This window comes from Oncorhynchus gorbuscha, linkage group LG24 (assembly GCF_021184085.1).
Source record: "Oncorhynchus gorbuscha isolate QuinsamMale2020 ecotype Even-year linkage group LG24, OgorEven_v1.0, whole genome shotgun sequence".
NCBI lineage: Eukaryota > Metazoa > Chordata > Actinopteri > Salmoniformes > Salmonidae > Oncorhynchus > Oncorhynchus gorbuscha.
The window spans coordinates 19,379,233-19,403,344 of NC_060196.1; the positions used below are offsets into that span (position 1 = coordinate 19,379,233).

At 42.1% G+C, this 24,112-nt stretch overlaps 2 protein-coding genes across 2 annotated transcripts; one reads left to right on the top strand and one right to left on the bottom strand.

Moving 5' to 3' along the window:
* The first annotated feature begins 1,905 nt into the window (after positions 1 to 1,905).
* Positions 1,906 to 18,919, top strand: ufsp2 (ufm1-specific peptidase 2). Its single transcript, XM_046326740.1, has 12 exons — positions 1,906 to 2,011; positions 8,267 to 8,336; positions 13,020 to 13,203; positions 13,501 to 13,564; positions 13,747 to 13,901; positions 14,300 to 14,492; positions 15,505 to 15,651; positions 15,956 to 16,120; positions 16,581 to 16,705; positions 16,883 to 16,959; positions 17,339 to 17,463; positions 18,729 to 18,919. The coding sequence occupies exons 1-12, from the start codon at positions 2,009 to 2,011 to the stop codon at positions 18,813 to 18,815; spliced, it is 1,395 nt and encodes a 464-aa protein (XP_046182696.1). The 5' UTR covers positions 1,906 to 2,008; the 3' UTR covers positions 18,816 to 18,919.
* ankrd37 (ankyrin repeat domain 37) lies at positions 18,907 to 23,096 on the bottom strand. Its single transcript, XM_046326741.1, has 4 exons — positions 22,133 to 23,096; positions 21,473 to 21,622; positions 20,608 to 20,699; positions 18,907 to 20,239 (listed from the first exon to the last, which is right to left on the bottom strand). The coding sequence occupies exons 1-4, from the start codon at positions 22,157 to 22,159 to the stop codon at positions 19,996 to 19,998; spliced, it is 513 nt and encodes a 170-aa protein (XP_046182697.1). The 5' UTR covers positions 22,160 to 23,096; the 3' UTR covers positions 18,907 to 19,995.
* Positions 23,097 to 24,112: the final 1,016 nt, after the last annotated feature.

A 24,112-nucleotide genomic window follows, 5' to 3' on the forward strand; every position in this document is an offset into this window, starting at 1 on the left:
TGTCAATTTACAGACAAAGTAGCTATAGTTTAGATCCCTGTAACATGGATACAAGGTTATAGTACGATGAGCCCAGAAGAGTGTACCACCAGTGCATCTAGTCACTATTAGTCAATACTTAATGCTTTCCTTGTACCTATGTTTGTCCTGTGTAACTGCATGCTTTTCTTTGGGTGGTGAAATCTGTTTTCCAATGGAGTAGGAAGTTACAACTTCAAGTGTGCACTACCAATTAATACCTTTTATAAATATCCATTGTTTAACACTAACTGTGTAGGGTGCCATGGGGTAAGATGCCCCCCTAAGATCAATGTCTAATTGCTGGGAAAAAAGCAACGTTTTGAAAATAATTTGTTGATGGATGATGACCATGTTTAGGGTAACAAGCTAAAAAGAGAAATTGACAGATTTTTCTTAATTTAATAAAATGCTTCTTTTTTTCTGACCCTAACCTAACCCTAAACACTAACCCCTGTTTTGACCCTAACCTAACCCTAACCCCTATTCTGACCCTATCCCTAACCCCTATTCTAATCCTAACCCTGGCCCCTATTTGAACTCTGAACCCTAACCATAATCCTAATCATGCTAACTGGGGGTTAGCTAGCTATGCTAGCAGACATTAGCTTATGCTAACAATCTGTCTAGTATTTATTTCATCTCAGACATTCTGTTTGTGAAGTTGCTAGTTAGCCAACTGGGCTAGCCAGTGCCTAAATTACAGTTAATGATCAACCATAAAGGGGTGGTCCCCTCAAGGGGGCGTATCCTACCTGTGATTGTTCTGATTGTTATAGTGTTTTCAGTTGAATTTGGAATCTATGTTTTTTTATTTTAAAAAATGCCGTTTTGCCAAAACTAAAAAATCTGCCATGTAATGATGGGCTGCTACTTCTCCATCAACAAACAACGGCTAGCTTGTCAGAGGTCACGTAAAATTATAATTTTATCAAAAACGACAGATTTCAGCACCCAAAGAAAAGCTCATAGTTACACAGGACAAATATAGGTACAAGAAAAGTGTTAATTTAAAGAATGGAAATTTTTACAAGTAGACCTACCAACTGATAGCTACTTGAGTCTAGATGTTGTCGGTGATGGTACACTCCGCCAACAGTCATTGCTACTCAACTCCATTTGGTTAGACATTTAGTTGGAGCTAAGTTTTAGATGCACTATTGTTAAGTGACTGTCCCACTGGATGTCATAAGGTGAATGCACCAATTTGTAAGTCGCTCTGGATAAGAGCGTCTGCTAAATGACTTAAATGTAAGTTTACTAAGCTACAGACAAAGCAGACAATCAGCCTATTTTAAATAACTTAACACATTTTCGGAAATGTACGCATTTACAAAATGGATTTGGTGCAGAATGTGTGCAGGTGTGTGAGTGTCTTATTGCACTGTCATCACAAACTTTTAACATTCAATGTGTGAAGTTTGCATTTGAATCAATATATCAATCCTACACACATCTAGTTCCAGTAGGCCTATTACAATTTAGAAAATTGGCATTAGCCCATATGCATTGTATTTAGCTTTAACATTAGATATTGCTAACAGACGCACTCTACACAAACACATACGTTTTTATATTGTGATTTTGCTATATTATTGACTTTGTATTGTAGATATGTTATGGTAGGGTAGAGTAGAGTATAATAATGTGTTGTGTTATGTATGTAATTCTGATTGAACCTCAGGAAGAGTAGATTGCTCCCTTGGCAGCAGCTAATGGGGATCCGGAAAATAAACACAAATACAAAAACACTAACATTAAAATACGACCAATAAACACAATATTGTATTCATGAATTCAACAACAACGAATCATTTTGACTTTGTGGCTGTAATAAACAACACAGCACGCAGGCGGAGTTATCTTTCTCGAAGATGTCATTGGGCCAAAGGATGTGCGTCACACAAAAACAAACATGTCTGACTTCCCTTTTGGAGGGTAGACATAACGAAGAAATCATTACATTTGATTGTATTTTTAAGCTTTCAGAATGGTAAGTGTTACATGAAAGGATTCTGCATATGTTTGCCATGTTTACATTTGCTCATGTTTTGCTTGCCACGCATCCGATCACACCAAAACGTGAAAGTAGCCAGTTAGCGAGCATAAGATACGTTCAGTCAGTGGTGGCTAGCTAGCTAACGCGGTAGTTGCATAGTTGAAACTTTTCCATAAGGAGCCATTGTATTTTCTGACACTAATGTCTCTGATTGAAGTCCATGAGCCAGACCCCCAAATGTGGGCCGACGATGTCTCATAGTGATTTTTTGGAAAACATGTGGAGCCGTGCAGCAATGTTAGCTTTCCCATATGGATTTGACCCTATGACAAACCATGTCAGTTATTGCTCGGAAAGCTTAGATTCACAGCTATCCATCAGACATATTTTCGTAAGTTCAGTTCAACATAACTTTGACCTCTAGGGTACATAAGAATTACCTCTACAAATGGCTTTAAAAAGGAAGCCCTGATACATGTTTTACTTTGTTTGACAACTAGTTATGAAAGGTCATGAAATTACTTTTCAAATTATATATAATATAACCACATTTGAAACGAACAGCTACAACTATTATTTAAAAAATTGTCCATTTACATTAGAATGTTGGAGGCTTAGCCATACAATTCCATGTAATGGGGCAGCTGTTTATGGATTGTAACATTGGTAATAGAGGCACACACAAAGCTAGAAAAAGGGTTGTGTAGATGCAGGGTCATCACAGAATGCATGCATTAAACCCACAGAAGCCTTTTTCCAATATGGCCACCAAACAACCCAATAATGGGGTCTTATTGGACAATGACCATACCTGTATGAAATATAATTGTAGTATGCCCAAAAGTATATTCAAATGTTTATAGTGATGTAAAATACGCAACCACATGAGCCAGGTGTGCCAGATATATATAAATATGTTAAATTATTCACCTAACTGTGGTAAGAATGTGGCCATAAAGCTGTCTGAATCGCTGATTTCTGATCAATAATATCAATCATGTCCATATGTAATTTTCAAACATGTAAAATTGATATGGTACATGTGAATAGTCATGTATGTGAACTGATTAACATTATATACTATGTTATCCTATAAACTTGTTTTCATAAAACAGGACTAGAAACTTGTAGAATTCCATAGGATAAGTTTTCACGTGATGAAGATGAGAGCCGCAAACCATTACACGTAGTTACACTAAATTAAGATGTTTTCTTACTATGGGGCCAAAGCAGTAATATAATTTGCTTTAACAGGCCAACACTAGATTTGACTATACTGAACAAAAATATAAACGCAACATGTAAAGTGTTGGTCCCATGTTTCATGAGCTGAAATAAAATATCCCCGAAATGTTCCATATCCACAAAATGCTTATTTCTCTCAAATGTTGTGTACAAATTTTTTACATCCCTTTTAGTGAGCATTTATTATTTTCCAAGGTAATCCATCCACCTGACAGGAGTGGCATATCAATAAGCTGATTAAACAGCATGATCATTACACTGCTGCACCTTGTGCTGTGGACAAAAAAAGGCCAATCTAAAATGTGCAGTTTTGTCCCACAACACAATGCCACAGATATCTCAAGTTTTGAGGGAGCGTGCAATTGGCATGCTGACTGCAGGAAAGTCCACCAGAGCTGTTGCCAGAGAATTGAGAGAATTTGGCAGTACGTTCAACCGGCCTCACAACCGCAGACCATGTGTAATCACGCCAGCCCAGGACCTCCACATCCAGGCTTCTTCACCTGCGGGATCGTCTGCGACGAGCCACCCGGACAGCTGATGAAACTGAGGAGTATTTATGTCTGCAATAAAGCCCTCTTTGTGGGGAAAAACTCATTCTGATTGGCTGGGCCTGGCTCTCCAGTGGGTGGGCAAGGCACCCAAGTGGGGGGACCTATGGCCTCCCAGGTCCACCCATTGCTGCGCCCCTGCCCATCATGTGAAATCCATAGATTAAGGCCTAATGAATTTATCTAAATTTACTGATTTCCATATATGAACTGTAACTTAGTAAAAACGTTAAATTGTTGCATGTTGCGTTTTTATATTTTTGTTCAGTATACATTGTAATGGAATGTACAGAGCAGGTTTATATTCCTCATAATGAAAACAGCTACTATGATAACACTGTATATTATTTTAATCAGCTCACATCTGTGACTATTCACGTGTACACTACCATTCAAAAGTTAGAAATGTCCTTGTTTTTGAAAGAAAAGCAAATTTATCAGAAATACAGTGTAGACATTGTTGATGTTGTAAATTACTTTTGTAGCTGGAAATGACTGATTTTTAATGGAATATCTGCATAGGTGTACAGGAGGCCCATTATCAGAAACCATTACTCTTGTTTTCCAATGGCACATTATGTTAGTTGGGGCGGCAGCGTAGCCTAGTAACCGAAAGGTTGCAAGTTCAAATCCCTGAGCTGACAAGGTACAAATCTGTCGTTCTGCCCCTGAACAAGGCAGTTAACCCACTGTTCCTAGGCTGTCATTGAAAATAAGAATTTGTTCTTAACTGACTTGCCTAGGTAAAATTAATAATTATGTTAGCACAGCTGAAAATGAAGGTTTCGTATGTAACCACGGTTATGTGAGCTATATGGATCACTCCAATATATTGGTATCACTCTGCGGCGGAGGGATACCTCCGAGGTGAGGATTTACAGATTTACTCCTGTAAATCCTCACCTCGGATGTATCCCTCCGGATGTATCCCTAATATATATATAGACCCCTTGGCCGCAACACGTTCTCTACATCATTTTTGAGGCACATATAGCACTGTAGAGGATTGGAGTGATCCATATAGCTCACATAACCGTGGTTACATATGTAACCTTTGTTATGTTTCACTATATTGGATCACTCCGATATACACGTACCAGATTAGCTGGTGCTAGAGGTCCCAGCGCGGGACTGAGATGCAGGGGCTGTCAATGTGGAAGGGGGCCCCGGCACAGTCCCCGGAAGGGGAGGAGACGCCCAGGACCGCTGAACCAACAGCAGATGGAGCTGCCACATTTACCCAGTGGTACCGAGCAAAAGTGCAAGAGGAAGCCCAGCTGGCTGTAGCACAGATCTCATCGAGGGACTCTCTCAATAGAGCCCAGGATGCAGCCACACCTCATGTTGAATGTGCCACCACAGATCCCAGCACTGGCATGCCATCCTGGCGGTATGCTGTCGTAATTGTGTCCACTATCCAGTGAGAGAGCCTCTCACCATAGCAGACAAAGAGCTGGTCTGTTCTTACTGACTGTGTTCGCTCCACATAGGCAGCTAGTGCCCTCACAGGGCACAGCATGCCAGAGGGAGGCCCAGACTCCCCCGCCACTGCTGGGGGGTTATAAGCAGACAGGATAAAAGGGATTTTCACATGCCTGTCTGACAGGACCTTCGGGAGGAATGAAGGGTTGGGACGGAGATATACTCCTCCCCCCAGGGTCCACCCGGTAGCACTCCGAACTTACCGAAAGAGCATGGAGCTCATCCACCCTCTTAAAGAAAGCCACCTTCATAGAGAAGTGTTTCAGGGAGGCAGACTCCCAACGGTTCGAACGGTGGCTTTGCCAAAGCTGCCAAGACCACATCAGCTCGCCAGTGAGCGGGTTCTAGCTGGACGCAGGCGACGAACCCCCTTCATAAACCTGGAGACCAAGGGATGGCGCCCCACTGGCCTCTCTATCCACCCCACATGGCAGGCAGATATAGCGGCCAAATACCCTCTCAGTGTAGAGGCTGCCAAGCCCTCATCCAAGCGAGACTGCAGGTATTTGAGGTATTATACTGTACCCCACATGACTCGGGCACAACCTCAATACCAGTGCACCAAGAGCAGAACCAGTGCAACTGGTATGCCGAGGTTGTAGCCGGCACCCTTGCGCTCTGCATGGTGTTCATTACACCCTCCTGAAGTCCGAAAATTGATCATTGGTGCCGTTCAGTGGCCAAGCCCACAGACTGAGGCGTTGCGGCTTTGGATGCCACAGAGTTCCCCCGGCCTGAGACAGCAAGTCAGGTCTCAGGGGAAGTTGCCAAGATGTCCCAGACAACAGGGACAGGAGAAGGCTGAACCAGGGTCGTCTGGGCCAGTATGTGCCGCCAGAGGCAGACAATGCTCTGCCATCCTGGTCCTGTCCAGAACAGCCTGGATCAGGGGAAAGGGGGGAATGCATAATGCTCCAGCCCTGGCCAATCGTGAGCCAGAGCATCCAAACCCAGAGTCCCTGGTGGCTCCGACATGGAGTACCACAAGGGGCAGTGTGCATTGTCCAGGGAGGCAAACAGGTCCGCCTGCACCCTCCCGAACTTTTCCTACAGGTGCTGCACCACCTGGGGATGTAGGCTCCAGTCCCAAGGTGGCGGACCCTCCCTCGAGGGCATATCCGCTGCCACACTCAGGATGTCAGGTATGCTAGACAGCCGTGAGCCCAGGGAAGCTCCCGTGCTATAAGATTGAGACGGTGGGATCTCAGTCCACCCTGATGGTTGATGTAAGCCACCACTGTGGTGTTGTTCGTTCTCACCAGGACATGTCTTCCTTTCAGATGTGGAAGGAAAGACCGCAGGGCCAGCAGTACAGCTCGGAGCTCTAGTGTATTGATGTGCCTGCTGCTCCAAGGGGGTAGCCAACAGCCGCTGGCCAACCTGCCCTTGGTCACACCCACCCAGCCGATCTGGGAGGCGTCTGCTGACCAGCTCCCGGCGGCACATCCTCAGCATCTCCACCCCACCTGAGAGAAAGGAGCGACAGCTCCACCTCAACAATGCCCTGAGGCCCTGTGCGGTAACCTGCAGCTGGCGGTGACGGTGGCGCTTCGGGTGCAGCCAGTGGGAGTTGAACCATATTTACATTTACATTTAAGTCATTTAGCAGACGCTCTTATCCAGAGCGACTTACAAATTGGTGCATTCATCTTATGACATCCAGTGGAACAGTCACTTTACAATAGTGCATCTAAAACTTAAGGGGGGGGGGGGGGTGAACCACTGCTGAAGGGGCCGGAGATGGAGCAGGGCCAGCGGAATCCGCAACGAGGCCGCCGTCAGCAAGCCCAACAGGCGTTGTCGGGTCAGGGGGCATACCACCCGCCCCTGCCAAAAGTGGTTGAGGCAAGATAAGATCGCCCTGAACCCTTCTGGCGGGCAGGTCTGCTCTCATAAGTTCCATGCCAATGAAGGACACCCTCTGGGTTGGTGCCAGATGACTCTTCTTGTCGTTTACAGTAATGCCCAGCCCGCTGATGTGGGTCAGGAGCATGTCTCTGTCCGACAGGACCTGGTCGGGGCACAAATCAGCCAATCGTCCAGATAATGCAGGATCAACAATCCTCGGGACGTGAGAGGTGCCAGGACAGCGTCCATGCACTTTATGTCTGCTCCAGAATGACATCAACCCCTCGGCCAAACGTCAGCCCTGGGGTGTAAGCCTGTAATCAAATGCACAAATGCTGATGCTTCAGATACTCAACTAGTCTAAAGAAAGCCAGGTTTATTGCTTCTTTAATCAGGACAACCGTTTCAGCTTTGCTAACATAATGGCAAAAGGGGTTTTCTAATGATAAATTAGCCTTTTAAAATGATACACTTGGATTAGCTAACACAACGTGCCACTGGAAAACAGGAGTGATGTTTGCTGATAATGGGCCTCTATAAGCTATATATCAATCTATATATCAATGTAGATATTCGATTAAAAATCAGCCTTTTCCAGCTAAAATAGCCATTCACCTCATGAACAATGTCTATACTGTATTTCTGATCAATTAGATGTTATTTTAATGGACAAATGTGCCTTTCTTTCAAAAACAAGGACATTTCTAAGTGAACCTAAACATTTGAACGGTAGTGTACATATCCATTTTACATGTTTGATGAGGAAATATTGCAATTATTGATCATAACATGTTCAGAAATCAGCGATTCCGCCAGTCTCATGTATTCTACATCACTCTGAAAAATGTCTGGGCATACTACAATTATATTTCATACAGATATGGTCATGTGAAATTGTCAAATAACAACAACTTAAACATAAACAATGGAGTAGGCCTAATAGCTAAATCCTGTGTGGTCATGACAACAGTAGGCAGTTATACTATCCCATTGATTAAGTATTCATACGTCTTCTCCCCCCAAAACATTAATAGGCTACACTATTTAATGCTTAAAAATGACCTATGAGCTTCTGGAAATTATACAGATTCAGCTTTAACTTTCTGACTTTATCATTATGTAGGTTGTCGAAAACATCATCTTACGCTTGAGAGGGTCTCTGGAGTTCAAGTGCCAGTTGGACAGCACAGATGGTATGTACTGTAGAGGGAATTCTGCCTGTGATTTACATTTCCTGAGTTGGTTATGCTCATAAAGTGTGTGTGTGTGTGTGTGTGTGTGAGAGCGAGATAATCCAGAAATATTAGCCCTGAGCTAATGGGTATCTCATTAAACTCAAATGTAAAAGTCAGAAATGGTAGTTCTGACATTCATGATTTCCACTAGCGCCTGCTGTTGGTCAAATAGCTGATTTAGACTTTTAATTTTTTATTTAACCAGGTAGGCCATTTGAAAACATGTTCTCATTTACAACTGCGACCTGGCCAAGATAAAGCAAAGCAGTGCGACAAAAAACAACATCACAGAGTTCGACATGGAATAAACAAAAGTACAGTCAATAACAATAGAAAAATCTATATACAGTGTGTGCAAATGGAGTAAGGAGGTAAGGCAATAAATAGGCCACAGTTACAATTTAGCAAATTAGCACTGGAAGGATAGATGTGCAGATGATGATGTGCAAGTAGAAATACTAGTGCGCCAAAAAAGTAAATAAAAACAATATGGGGATGAGGTAGGTAGTTTGATGGGCTATTTACAGGTGGGCTGTGTTCAGCTGCAGCAATCGGTGAGCTGCTCAGATAGCTGATGCTTAAAGTTAGTGAGGGAGATATAAGTCTCCAACTTCAGAGATTTTTGCAATTCATTCCAGTCATTGAAAGCAGAGAACTGGAAGGAAAGGCAGCCAAAGGAGGTGTTGGCTTTGGGGGTGACCAGTCAGAAATACCTGCTGCAGCCCGTGCTACGGGTGGGTGTTGTTATTGTGACCAGTGAGCTGAGATAAGGCAGGGCTTTACTAAGCAAAGACTTATACAGTTGAAGTCGGAAGTTTAAATACACCTTAGCCAAGTACATTTAAACTCTGTTTTTCAGAATTCCTGACATTTATTCCTATTAAACATTCCCTGTCTTAGATCAGTTAGGATCACCACTTTTATTTTAAGAATGTGAAATGTCAGAATAATAGTAGAGATAATGATTTATAATAATGAAATGATGAAATATTATTTATTTATTTATTTAAATTGTTTTACTTTGTTCAAACGTTTCGGGTAGCCTTCCTCAAGCTTCCCACAATAAGTTGGGTGAATTTCGGCCCATTCCTCCTGACAAAGCTGGTGTAACTGAGTCAGGTTTGTAGGCCTCCTTGCCCGCACACACTTTTTCAGTTCTGTCCACACATCCTCTATGGGATTGAGGTCAGGGCTTTGTGATGGCCACTCCAATACCTTGATTTTGTTGTCCTTAAGCCATTTTGACTGTCTTTGGAAGTATGCTTGGGGTCATTATCCATTTGGAAGACCCCATTTGCGACCAAGCTTTAACTTCCTGACTGACGTCTTGAGATGTTGCTTCAATATATCCACAATTTTCCTCCTCATGAGGCCATCTATTTTGTGAAGTGCACCAGTCCCTCCTGCAGCAAGCACCCCCACAACATGGTGCTGCCACCCCCGTGCTTCACGGTTGGGATGGTGTTCTTCGGCTTGCAAGCTCCCCCCTTTTCCTCCAAACATAACAATGGTCATTATGGCCAAACAGTTCTATTTTTGTTTCATCATGACATCATTTGAAATTTGGAATTTTTCAAGCTGTTTAAAGGCACAGTCAACTTAGTGTATGTAAACTTCTGAGCCACTGGAATTGTAATACAGTGAATTATAATTGAAATAATCTGTCTGTTATCAATTGTTGCAAAAATGACTTGTGTCATGTACAAAGTAGATGTCATAACCAACTTGCCAAAACTATAGGATGTTAAAATAAGACATTTGTGGAGTGGTTGTAAAACAAGTTTTAATGACTCCAACCTAAGTGTATGTAAACCTCTGACTTCAACTGTATATATATATATACAGTGCCTTGCGAAAGTATTCGGCCCCCTTGAACTTTGCGACCTTTTGCCACATTTCAGGCTTCAAACATAAAGATATAAAACTGTATTTTTTTGTAAAGAATCAACAACAAGTGGGACACAATCATGAAGTGGAACGACATTTATTGGATATTTCAAAGCTTTTTAACAAATCAAAACCTGAAAAATTGGGCGTGCAAAATTATTCAGCCCCCTTAAGTTAATACTTTGTAGCGCCACCTTTTGCTGCGATTACAGCTGTAAGTCGCTTGGGGTATGTCTCTATCAGTTTTGCACATCGAGAGACTGAATTTTTTTCCCATTCCTCCTTGCAAAACAGCTCGAGCTCAGTGAGGTTGGATGGAGAGCATTTGTGAACAGCAGTTTTCAGTTTTTTCCACAGATTCTCGATTGGATTCAGGTCTGGACTTTGACTTGGCCATTCTAACACCTGGATATGTTTATTTTTGAACCATTCCATTGTAGATTTTGCTTTATGTTTTGGATCATTGTCTTGTTGGAAGACAAATCTCCGTCCCAGTCTCAGGTCTTTTGCAGACTCCATCAGGTTTTCTTCCAGAATGGTCCTGTATTTGGCTCCATCCATCTTCCCATCAATTTTAACCATCTTCCCTGTCCCTGCTGAAGAAAAGCAGGCCCAACCCATGATGCTGCCACCACCATGTTTGACAGTGGGGATGGTGTGTTCAGGGTGATGAGCTGTGTTGCTTTTACGCCAAACATAACGTTTTGCATTGTTGCCAAAAAGTTACATTTTGGTTTCATCTGACCAGAGCACCTTCTTCCACATGTTTGGTGTGTCTCCCAGGTGGCTTGTGGCAAACTTCAAACAACACTTTTTTGGATATCTTTAAGAAATGGCTTTCTTCTTGCCACTCTTCCATAAAGGCAAGATTTGTGCAATGTACGACTGATTGTTGTCCTATGGACAGAGTCTCCCACCTCAGCTGTAGATCTCTGCAGTTCATCCAGAGTGATCATGGGCCTCTTGGCTGCATCTCTGATCAGTCTTCTCCTTGTATGAGCTGAAAGTTTAGAGGGACGGCCAGGTCTTGGTAGATTTGCAGTGGTCTGATACTCCTTCCATTTCAATATTATCGCTTGCACAGTGCTCCTTGGGATGTTTAAAGCTTGGGAAATCTTTTTGTATCCAAATCCGGCTTTAAACTTCTTCACAACAGTATCTCGGATCTGCCTGGTGTGTTCCTTGTTCTTCATGATGCTCTCTGTGCTTTTAACGGACCTCTGAGACTATCACAATGCAGGTGCATTTATACGGAGACTTGATTACACACAGGTGGATTGTATTTATCATCATTAGTCATTTAGGTCAACATTGGATCATTCAGAGATCCTCACTGAACTTCTGGAGAGAGTTTGCTGCACTGAAAGTAAAGGGGCTGAATAATGTTGCACGCCCAATTTTTCAGTTTTTGATTTGTTAAAAAAGTTTGAAATATCCAATAAATGTCATTCCACTTCATGATTGTGTCCCACTTGTTGTTGATTCTTCACAAAAAAATACAGTTTTATATCTTTATGTTTGAAGCCTGAAATGTGGCAAAAGGTCACAAAGTTCAAGGGGGCCGAATACTTTCGCAAGGCACTGTATATACATGCATACATACACACACACACTACCGTTCAAAAGTTTCGGGTCACATAGAAATGTCCTTGTTTTTGAAAGAATAGCAAAAAAAAATGTCCATTAAAATAACATCAAATTGATTGTGTGGACATTATTAATGTTGTAAATTATTTTTGTTGCTGGAAACGGCATATTTTTAAAGGAATATCTACAAAGGCGTACAGAGGCCCATTACCAGCAACCATCACTCCTGTGGTCCAATGGCACATTATGTTAGCTAATCCAAGTGTATCATTTTAAAAGGCTAATTGATCATTAAAAGCAAAGCTGAAAACGGTTGTCCGGATTAAAGAAGCAATAAAACTGGCCTTCTTTAGACTAGTTGAGTATCTGGAGCTTCAGCATTTGTGCGTTCGATTACAGGATCAAAATGGCCAGAAACAAATAACCTTCTTCTGAAGCTCGTCAGTCAATTCTTGTTCTGATAAATGAAGGCTATTCCATGCGAGAAATTGCCAAGAAACTGAAGATCTGATACAACACTGTGTACTACTCCCTTCACAGAACAGCGCAAAACTTGCTCTAACCAGAATAGAAAGAGGAGTGGGAGGCCCCGGTGCACGACTGAGTAAGAGAACAAGTACATTAGAGTGTCTAATTTGAGAAACAGATGCCTCACAAGTCCTCAACTGGCAGCTTCATTAAATTGTATCCGCAAAACATCAGTCTCAACGTCAACAGTGAAGAGGCGACTCCGGGATGCTGGCCTTCTAGGCAGAGTTCATTTGTACAGTGTCTGTGTTCTTTTAACCATCTTAGTTTTTTTTGTTTTTTTTGGCCAGTCTGAGATATGGCTTTTTATTTGCAACTCTGCAAAGCTTGTTTACTATTTGGCTGGCTACTCCATGTGCTTGTGGAAAACACTGATTTGGTATCAACAATTACATTTGTTATTCAAATCTAATTACTTCATGAAGCAGGAGGCCTCCTATAGGACACTAGCCTATAACCAGTCAGTTAGTTTTGGTGTCTTTTGAAACCTTTGTGTGTTTTAAAATATGAGTGCTACTTCATGTTTTGTGAAGTATGTATGACGTCTTATCTGTATCTTTATACACATTCACCATTGATTGCAAGGAAATCTGGTATCTTTGTTAATGGTCATTGATTGTGTCTCTTGTGTCTTTACAGTACCACACGTACAAAAGGTAATCTCGAGGACTTTTGAGGCCCTCGGATCCCAGGTGAAAGCAGAATCGCTTGTTCTTAGTCTCTCTAGCAGTCCAGTTTTTCTTTGGCCTAACAAAGGAGGACATGCAACAGCTGGAGAGATATCTCTGGACAGACCATGTAAAGATCTCCAACAGTTGATCCAGTAAGTGATCATACTTCACAATTTGGAGCCTCTTGGGAAAGTAGATTATAAGTCAAGTTGTTTTAGAGTCCACTATTTACCTGGTGTTGTCTTACATGGTAGTATGGTAATTAGATATTATTACTTAGTAACAGTAAGGTACCAAGTAGTTACGACTTATTTTGTGCAACTTAATGCATCAATTGCCTAATACATCAACTACTGTAAGTTATTGGCCGAAATGCAGGTTTTAGTGTCTCACGCGATCATTATGGAATAGAAACCAAAGTAAATGGAAAAACCCTCATCCTGTTTTAGGACAGATGACCAGGAAAGCAGTAGAAAAAAGTCTGCAAAAAAGGACAAAAAGAATCCAACAGCAGTAAGTGTGCTGCTTTTATACCTTAAAAATAGTCTACGGACATGAACTACTTCCTGTAAATCACTTCGCCACACATTTTCGTGCCACTTGCTTGTCATTGACGAGATCATTTTTTTGTGTGGTTTTTAGTTTTCCTGTACCTCATATGTATTTTATTGACTGTCTGTCTTGCTTGCTTGCAGGGTATCATAAACCTGACCCTGATGACCGAGGTGACAGAGCCAGACGTCCTCTCGGCACCCACCCTCCTGAGAGGAAGTAAGAAGCACCACCTCCTGCAAACGACTCTGCCCATGGACTGCGTGGTCAGTGTCCTTTCCAGCGAGAGCATCTCTGTGTATGTCATCCTCAATCACTCTAAAGGAAATGACATGATTTGGTTCAACGGAATTTCAATGAAATTAGACACAGGTTTTAGGAGAATAGAGTACATATTTTTTATTATGTCAAAGTATATCAAAGGTCCAATACCAGAACGCTAAGGTAAACTGATAGATAAGTCAATCAATAACCACCAGAGATGTAGCTAGTTCACAAGACAATACAACCACAAACAGGGTGAAACAAAAGAAACTCAGCCTGATATGAACTCAATTCAAACTTCCTTATTCGCAAGGGACAATTTGGTTGTTTAGTTAAACAAAAAATATTTTAAAGTTTAAACCCGGAAACCAGCTCATAATGTTCAACTGAATCGGGGCTCTAAATCTTTTTGTTTGTCTGTCGTACATGCAGTGTCTGTGGGACCCTAGTGGGGGCGCTGTGCAGTCAGCTGGGTGACATGGAAAAGGTGGCTCTGCGGCACATGAAAGGGACGGCCCTGCTTATTCCCCAGCCGTTCCACTTCCTCCTTCCTGCCCCTGTGGGCCTGGTGACAGTGGTCTACCCAGCGGGTGTGCCCGACAGCCAGCTGGAGACGCGACGCAAGGCAAGGGAAGAAATCCAAACTGACCCCGAGCCCCTACTATGCTACCCCTAGTACTCTACACTTGTGTATATTTGAAATGCTATGATAGGTATTAAGCAATATGGTAGCAGTGGTGTAAAGTACTTAAGTAAAATACTTTAAGTATTTTTGGGGGGTTATCTGTACTTTACTATTTATATTTTTTACCACTTTTACTTCACTACATTCCTAAAGAAAATAGTGTACTTTATACTCCACATTAGTCATCCCAACTGCATCTGATCTGGCAGACTCACTAAACACAAATGCTTCCTTTGTAAATGACTGTTGGAGTGTGCCCTTAGCTATCCATAAATTTAAAAATATAAGAAAATTGTGCCTACTGGTTTGCTTAATATAAGGAATTACTTTTATTTTGATTCTTAAGTATATTTTAGCAATTACATTGACCGTTGATACTTAATTATATTTAAAACAAAATACTTTTAGACTTTTACTCAAGTAGTATTTTACTGGGTGACTTTTACTAGAATCATTTTCTATTAAAGTATTTTTACTTTTACTTAAGTGTGACAACTGGTTACTTCTCCACTGTATGGTAGTAGCTCCACTATTTCCCTTGACAGGCTATGTGGAATATTGCTAACCATCTCTACAAAGAGGCAAAATGGACACCTAGCCCGTGCCCCTAGACCAGGGTTCTCCAACCCCAGTCCTATTGAGTTTTTGCAGGCTTTCCCTTCAGCCCTGCAGTAACATCTCATTCTGCCTATCATCTGGCCCAGACAGTTATTGATTAAGTGTGTTATTGATGGGCTGGAAGAAAATCATGCACACCCAGTTGTTCTCCAAGAGCTGGAGAACCTACCCTACCTACAGTATAGATCTGAAAGGATATGAGGCATTTGCAAAATGTAAAATAACCGTGAAATATTATATATTTCTTATTTTGAAATACTCTGAGTGACTGTCTAGTATGAGAGAAATAATGTTGTGTACATGTATTTGATATTGCTGTTTTATTGCTGTGTAGGAGCTGCACAGTCTGTTTGAGCTGCCAGACGACCGGCCATATCTGAGAAGAGCCAACGCTCTACATTTTCCTGATGAGCCCTACAAAGATGGCTACCTCCGAAACCCTCATGTCCACCTGAATCACCCTGCCCTGGAGAACGGCAAGGTTGGTCAGCACACACAGATGCAAACACACACACTGTCACACACACACTGTCACACACACACTGTCACACACTGGGGCGGCAGGGTAGCCTAGTGGTTAGAGCGTTGGACTAGTAACCGAAAGGTTGCAAGTTCAAATGAGGTACAAAGTACAAAGTACAAGGTACAAATCTGTCGTTCTGCCCTTGAACGCACTGTTCCTAGGCCGTCATTGAAAATAATAATTTGCTCTTAACTTGCCTTGTTAAATAAAGGTAAAATAAAGAAAATTATATGCTCTCTTATGTGTTTCTCCCTTGTCCCAGCCTTACTTGGTACAGGGGGTCTACAGCTACCACCACTACATGCAGGACCGCGTGGACGACAACGGCTGGGGTTGCGCCTACCGCTCCCTCCAGACCATCTGCTCCTGGTTCCAGCAGCAGGGCTACGTGGAGCGGGCTGTGCCCTCCCACAAGGAGATCCAACAGGTCAATAGCCTTAACCCTTAGCCTCGAACCCCATATGGAGACCTGAGTGTTGGATAGGTCTACAATGTGATTTGGGCAAACTATCCCTTATTATACAGAACTCTCTCACTTTGGTAAAGCTGTGGCTCTAATCTTGTCTATTGAACATATTCCAATAATGTGAGACTGTGAATTCGAGCCAGCAGGTAGAGCCTGAGTCCATGGTAAATAAGAATTGATAGGTGATTACAATGTGAGTCTCTTTCTCCTTTCCCACAAGTTGGCCTATAACTCATTGACTGGTAGATAGGGCTATTATAAAATGCATTGTTTTTAATCACATTTTTACTACTTTCAATAGGATTCTATAATTCATAGCCATGTCAGCTAATAGTACCTTTTTTGAGTGTATATGAAAAGCACTTTATGATTAAAAAATCAAGTTCATTCTTGTTATTTTCTCCCCATCGCTGTCTCACAGGCCCTGGTGGAAGTTGGAGACAAGCAAGGGTCTTTTTTGGGCTCTCGCCAGTGGATCGGCTCCATCGAAGTCGCGGCTGTGCTGGATCAGTTGCTGGGGGTCACCTCCAAGATCATGTTTGTGAGGTGAGATGAGGTGTGTGCTTATGTGCCTGCATTGATGCATGTGTGTGCTTGTGCATGCATGCGTCCTTGTAAATTCACCAGTCAGGGCAATGCAGAATGCTTCAGGTAGTTGTGTTCCATATTACATATTTTTTTGCTTCGTTTTCACATCTAGTTGTGTGTTTGTGTGTCCTAAAGCCAAGGGTCTGAGCTGGCCTCCAAAGGCAGAGAACTGGCCAACCATTTCCTTTCTGAGGGAACTCCTATTATGATTGGTGAGTGAAAACTGAAACTATTACAATGTAGAGACAATGATGAGAGACTAATATTATTGCACAAATCCCTTGTAGTGATTGTACTGCAGGTCTGTTCAAATGATAAGTTCTGGGCCCTGTCCAATGAGTACATGCTACAGTACCACAGTCATACATAGTTTCATATAAACAGCATCTATATTTCCTTGGTCAAATAAATAGCTGAATGCTTTTGGTAAACATTTTGGTCGACTCCCCTCACATGTAAATACTTCCAGTTTTTAGGTTGTGTGTGCATTGCACTGGCTTAAACAAAGTTACTACAAACATTGCTTGAAATTGAATCTGTTAATTTGAATTCTGCAGATTTGTAATTTCCTTCTATTTTGCTCCACACCAGGAGGGGGTGTCCTAGCACACACTATCCTCGGTGTGGCGTGGAGCGAGACCACGGGCCAGATCCGCTACCTCATCCTGGACCCACATTACACAGGGGCCGAGGACCTGCAAGTCATCACAGACAAGGTACCGGATGGTGTCATGGGGCAATATGTATAAACTGTCTCAGATTAGGATCAGATCCCCTCTGTCCATGTAATCATATTAATTGTGATCTGAAAGGCAAACCTGATCCTAAATCAGCACTCCTACGCTGAGGCGCTTGAGACATCCAGGCCCTGGGCCCAAGTTAGTCCCAGCGTGAGTTAAAATGAAAGTTCATACCAAAATGAACGTCTGATGTTTTCAGACCTCATCTTTTGTGTAGATCCAGCTGGATACTTCAATCCTGAGTGTGCCTATCTTTCTCATCAACATCTAATAAACTACCACTTAAATGTACACTACATGACCAAAAGTATATGGACACCTGCTCGTCGAACATCTCATTTCAACATCATGGGCATTAATATGGAGTTGGTTCAATTCATCCAAAAGGTGTTTGATGGGGTTGAGATCAGGGCTCTGTGCAGGCCAGTCAAGTCCTTCCACACTGATCTTGACAAACCATTAATGTATGGACCTCGCTTTGTGCACAGGGGCATTGTCATGCTGAAACAGGAAAGGGCCTTCCCCAAACTGTTGCCACAAAGTTGAAAGCACAGAATTATCTAGAACGTCATTGTATGCTGTAGTGTTATGATTTCCCTTCACTGGAACTAATGGGCCTAGTCTGAACCATGAAAAACAGCTCCAGACCATTATTCCTTGTCCACCAAACTTTACAGTTGGCACTATGCATTCGGGCAGGTAGCGTTCTCCTTGCTCCTAGGTGTTTCCACTTCAAAGTAACAGCACTTACAGCTGACTGGGGCAGCTCTAGCAGGGCAGAAATGTGATGAACTGACTTGTTTGAAAGCTGTCATCCTATGACATTGCCATGTTGAAAGTCTGAGCTCTGCAGTAAGGCCATTCTACTGCCAATGTTTGTCTATGGAGATTGCATGGCTGTGTGCTCAATTTTATACCTGTCAGTAACAGTTGTGGCTGAAATAGCCAAATCCATTCATTTGAAGGGGGTGCCCATATACTTTAGCGTATGTCAACTTGCCCACAAGCAGTTGTATATGTTTGGTGATGGGAGGAATGAACACTCATAGGAAAAGTTGTATTGAACAAAATGCAGGAAGTGGAAGAACATTTTGTAAATCAAACTTAGAGGAAATGTACTTATTTAGTCATAAACTTCAGTACCTAGAAGCGCTGTATAATTGTTGCAGTATATATTCTCAAAAACTACAATCTATTTGCGTGAGAAAACCCAAAATGGAGGCGTTTTCTTCTTTCCCCAGGGCTGGTGCGGATGGAAGGGCCCAGAGTTTTGGGACCAGAACGCCTACTACAACCTCTGTTTGCCTCAGAGACCAAAGAACATATGATTGTGTGTAGGTTTCAATGTGTGTTGTGTACAGGCACCTGTCCAACAGTATTACAACAAATATCTGAGAATAAATGTCAAAACATCTGAGGTGAAGAAATGAATGTGCCTTTTTATTTCAGCTTTCATCTGTGACTAACGAGTCGGTATTCTGTTTTTACCTCAACATGCCACCATCGTGTGTCTCATTCATGAAGAAGTGCCTGCTTTTTATTTCATTTAGTCAAACATATAGAATGTCACCTTTTATTTGAGGGTATTTTCATACATATCTATTTTACCATTTAGAAAGCACTATGTATTTAGTCCCCCATTTGAAGGTGTCATAAATATTTGGCCAAATTCACTTTGTGTATTATAGTAATATGGTCCCATATTCCTAACACACAATGACTACATCAAGCATGTGACTACAGACTTGTTGGATGCATTTTCAGTTTGAGTATAGAGCCAAATTAAAAGATATAGCTTCACTGTCAATAAATACATAGGGGAGTGTACCTCAAAGGATTTGCACTGTAAACAAAGGACTGTGTAAAGTTGATATGTACATCTGAAACTGGTGTCCACAGAATCAGAAGGTCCCATATTGCATCTGAGCATGAAATCCACACAGTGGTTGTTTCCTTGTGATGGCTAGGCCCGGAGCCTATGCTGAGCACACCTCAAGACAGTGGAAAGATTTCAATTGCATACACTTCGCATCATCGTCTCATTCTCAAAACCCATTGGATGAGAGAGGTCCCTCCCCTCTGACCTTCTCCAATGGGTATTGAAAAAGCGGGGAGTAAGGAATTGAGATTCTCCCAGTGTTTAGCCCTCTGAACCATAGCCTAGGCAATAGCAGCGGGAGCTAACAGGAGTCCTAAGTTCTCAAAGCAAGGTTACTCATCACATGAGTGTAGTTTTCTGAACCATCTCCGCAACACACGTCTGCCTCTGTCACTGCAGGAGAAGGATGCATTCTGCTCCTATTCAAGTTAACCACTGACATTATACTTGCCAATCATTGACACACAAATACATAGGAGACTCACAGACACACCCCAGTAAGTGTTTAGGAACAGAGTCAGGTTTGGTGTCAGACACAGTAGCGGGGACTTCGTCATGCATGTCCTGTATTGGACTTGGCTGAGAAAGCATTGTCCTCCTTTTAGAATTCTAGAGGTGCATTGTTAAAATCACCAGTCTCGAGCCCTCTTTCTGTCTTGGGCCCCTGTGGCAATAAGTGCCCTCTTCTGTCCTGCTACCTTACTGCTCTGGGCACCAGTCAGCGGGCATGCTACTAGCCCGGCAGGCATCAGAGGAGTGCTGCTGCTCGTCAGGAGTCGCGTCATTCGGAGTGTGTTCAGGAATCGTCCGCACTCCTCGAATCCGTACGACAATGCCAATTCTTCAGCGGTTCTGCCCTCGTTGTTGCAAAGTCTGCTTAGGAAAAAACATTGTGGTAAGGTCAGGGATTGTAAAAGCAACTGGCTGCATGGAAACAGTTGCCAAAATATATTGGTTTAAACTCATTTGAACCAACTTCAGCTCAGGTAATGCCAAAAGTTGTGTAGAATTTTAGTAACAAAATTAGCATCGATACGTTAGCCTGAAAATAGGTATTTCGCAGCTCAATTTCTTCTAAGCATGGAGCTTATAACGTCAGGGTAGTGGGTTCAATTTCGAGGACCACCCATACGTAAAATGTATGCACACATGACTAAGTTGGCTTTGGATAAAAGCATCTGGTAAATATTATATATTAACATCTATGCAACTGTTTTGCATGTGTGAAAGTTGACACTCACCCAAGTTGGGCATCACTGGCAACGAGCACGCTGATGCATTCCAAACTGCCGGCCTTGGCGGCTTTGTGCATGGGCGTCTCACCATTGTTGTCCTTCAGCAAATATGAAATCATTTGGGGTACAGAGAAATAAGTAAATAAAGACTGGTGTTTTGGATCAGCTGAAATGAGAACCTGTAAAATTAGCTTTGCCTCTGATGTAATTTTCTGGATCTTGAGCAATGGATCTGGTCAATGTGTTTGTGATCCCTAATTGAAGTTACACTGCAGTTACTGTGTCCAAAATATTAGCCTACACTTTATTTACTGCAGTGGCACGTAACATCTTTCAACTATTTTGGGATGATGACTGATATATCAATTGAAAGCTCACATTTGATGTGTAATTTTGTCATTTTACTTAGATAAATATATGCAAAAGCATTGGGCAATCTTATTGTATTGTAGGCCAGTGGACCAACCCCCCCCCCCCCCCCCCCCCCCCACTCAGTCTGGATCTCAACTTACTGTTGAGCGTTAGAATTGTAGAATACACAAAGTGCCATTTTGAAATGTGGTTGTGCATCAGCAGTCTAGCCAGCTATTTAAACTTGTAGTAATTATGGTTGAATTGCCAACCAGGGGCCCCCATTTCACTTTCACTCAAATATATTAAAAACTGCAGAAATCTCTATACCCTATGGCAAAATGAGTAGAATTATATGAAATTAGTTATAAAATTATTTGCCATGGCCAAGAGCCCCCAAAAGGCATGGGTGAATGTGTGTGTATGTTTGAGAGTATACTGACCCGCGAGCCACTGCGGCCCCCATCCCCATCAAAGTTGCCCATCCCTGCTATAGACAGACAAGTGGAAGTAAATCTACCTGCTGATTTGCATCCGCTCCCGTTTGCAGTAGCCATAGCAAACAAAAGGCTTGTCCGCTGCATGCCGCCAAGTGTGCAGGGGACTGTCCCAACACATTGCTTGAGTTGACAGCATCTCCGCCTTCGAATAAGTTACTAATACAGTCCAGCTGCATAATACAGGAAACAAATAATAACCTAGGTTAACGCTAGCTATTTACAGTATATTACATCTGCACTTACTTTGTTATTCTGAAACGGGTGCGTAAAAAAAATGATTTCCTTTTCATATGGACCAGTTGGTGTCACATGAACGTGAATTGTGTGATAAATTGCGTTGTAAATAAACATATAGCCTAGATATGATGACTATGCATATTATGTCAGAGTGATTTGTGAAGCGAAAATGTGGCCACCTTCTAAACATAGCCTAATTAGAGTTAGCCTTGCCTACATATAATTCACCAAATGACAAACGATGTCGAAAACTTAAATGCCATTTTATATAATTATGTCCTACCTTTCCTTACACCTAACTAAACAAAAATAAACACAGTAATGCAATATTAAATAAATTGTATAAGCCTGCAATGCCACAAAGTTCTAGGCTAAATAGTATATAATGTCAATGTTATTACACACATAAATGCGGAAGACAACTGACTAGGTATTTCCCTTACCTGTGAGTCGGAATCGAGCAGAAACATGATCAGATCTAAGTATCCCCACTAGAGGTTTTTAACTTGTGCGCACACAGCGGTTCCTTCGATGTAAATAAACATATACAGTTGGTTGAAAAGAACACAAGCACGAAAGCAGGCTTGCAGCCTGTACTCAACTGACACGTGACATTGATACTTGTTCATATCCTAGTCGGAACTAGGAAACTCGGAAATGTACGACTTTCTACTGGTTGTAATTATACACGTGCTGTGTTCGGACAGAAATTCGGAAATGTCGGAGTTTTCTTGTTCCGAATAGCACTCGAACGCGACATTACCATGCGCGATGAGCATGGATGCAGCCCGGCGTATGTATCCATACAGGCGGGTCTACCAGAGAGGACGAGGTTGTGCGAAACAACACGTACGCACAGGCGGTTGTAAGGGCGGGCTTGCTGGCTCTTGTCAATCTGCTGATCTGGGCTCGAGAGCTTTCGGTTTACTTTGACCATTTTATTTTTTTAGAAAATGTAATATTGTTGAATGTTTTGAAAGCAATGTCTATATTATTTAGAAAACGCAGAGGATCAAGGAGCATGTGTCAAATGTGGAATGAGTTTGTTTCTTTCTCCATTTCTGATGTATTTTAATTTCCCCAATTTGGCATAGGCCAATGCATCAAATTAATTCACAAAACACATATACCCAAAGAATTTGACAATTGTTTTTCACGATTTTCCATGAATGCATTATATCGACTGATAATTCATGTGCTTGCTTCAGTAAGAACAACTGTTTTCCCCAATAATCAGTGGTGGAAAAAGCACCCAATTTCCATAAAGTAAAGGTATTTTCTATAAAAGTAACTCAAGTAAAAGTGAAAGTCACCCAGTAAAATACTACTTGAGTAAAAGTCTAAAAGTATTTTGTTTTAAATATACTTAAGTTTAAAAAGTAAACATATAAATCATTTAAAATCCCTTGTTTTAAGCAAACCAGACAGCACCATTTTATTTAGGGATAGCCAGGGATGAAATGAAGCATTTGTGCTTAGTGGATCCGCCAGATCAGAAAAAGCAATAAATATTTACTCTGAGCTGCGCTTCGGTAGGTCGGTGGTAGATGGAAGGCCGTGTTGCCCAACCAAGTTCTGTGAAGAATGTCTCTGGTTGTCAATTGGAAAATGTTGTAGTAACATCGTTGGGTGATAGACAGGATACTCTGTCTGTTCCTTCCTAAACCCTCGTTTGCACTGCTGTTGCTAACTCAACGGCTAGGAGGTATCAGTTCTGTAGTGAATAAGAGTTCAAAGTTCACGCTGATGTTGACTTCATTCTGTAGTTATTATCTGAACCATTCTGACATAGGACCGTCGTCCTCAAGTCCTCGGAACAGGAGGTTACATTGTCGTCAAGGGCTTATATAGGAAGGGAGAGGAGGGCGTGTTTGAAAAGTTTTATAGCCCATTTCCCTTCACAGGGGTGGGCCACTGATTGAGCAGAGCCCTATCTTATGAAAACCCAAATCTCACATTTTAGAAGCTAAGTACCATTAAGTACCACCGCATATAATAATATAATAATAATATATGCCATTTAGCAGACGCTTTTATCCAAAGCGACTTACAGTCATGTGTGCATACATTCTACGTATGGGTATGTTCCATTGGTCGGATTACCAGAATATAGTTCATTTCCCCCCACCTTCTGATGTTCCCAGAACCTCTGTCACGCGGGACTAGGTGTGTGTGCAGGAATCAGATGCAGAGAGAGAGTAATGGAGTAAAGTGCTTTACTATTGCACACCAAACTGATACCCCAAAATCTCACGTCCTTGGCCAGCGTGGGCCACCAGTATCTCCCTCTAAGACTCTGCACTGTCCTCTCGATGCCAGGATGACCCGAGGAGGGGAGAGTATGAGCCCAACGGATCAGCTTATCCCGGACCCCCCTCGGCACGTTCTGAGCCCCCGCTGGACAGTTAGGGGGAGCCGGCTCT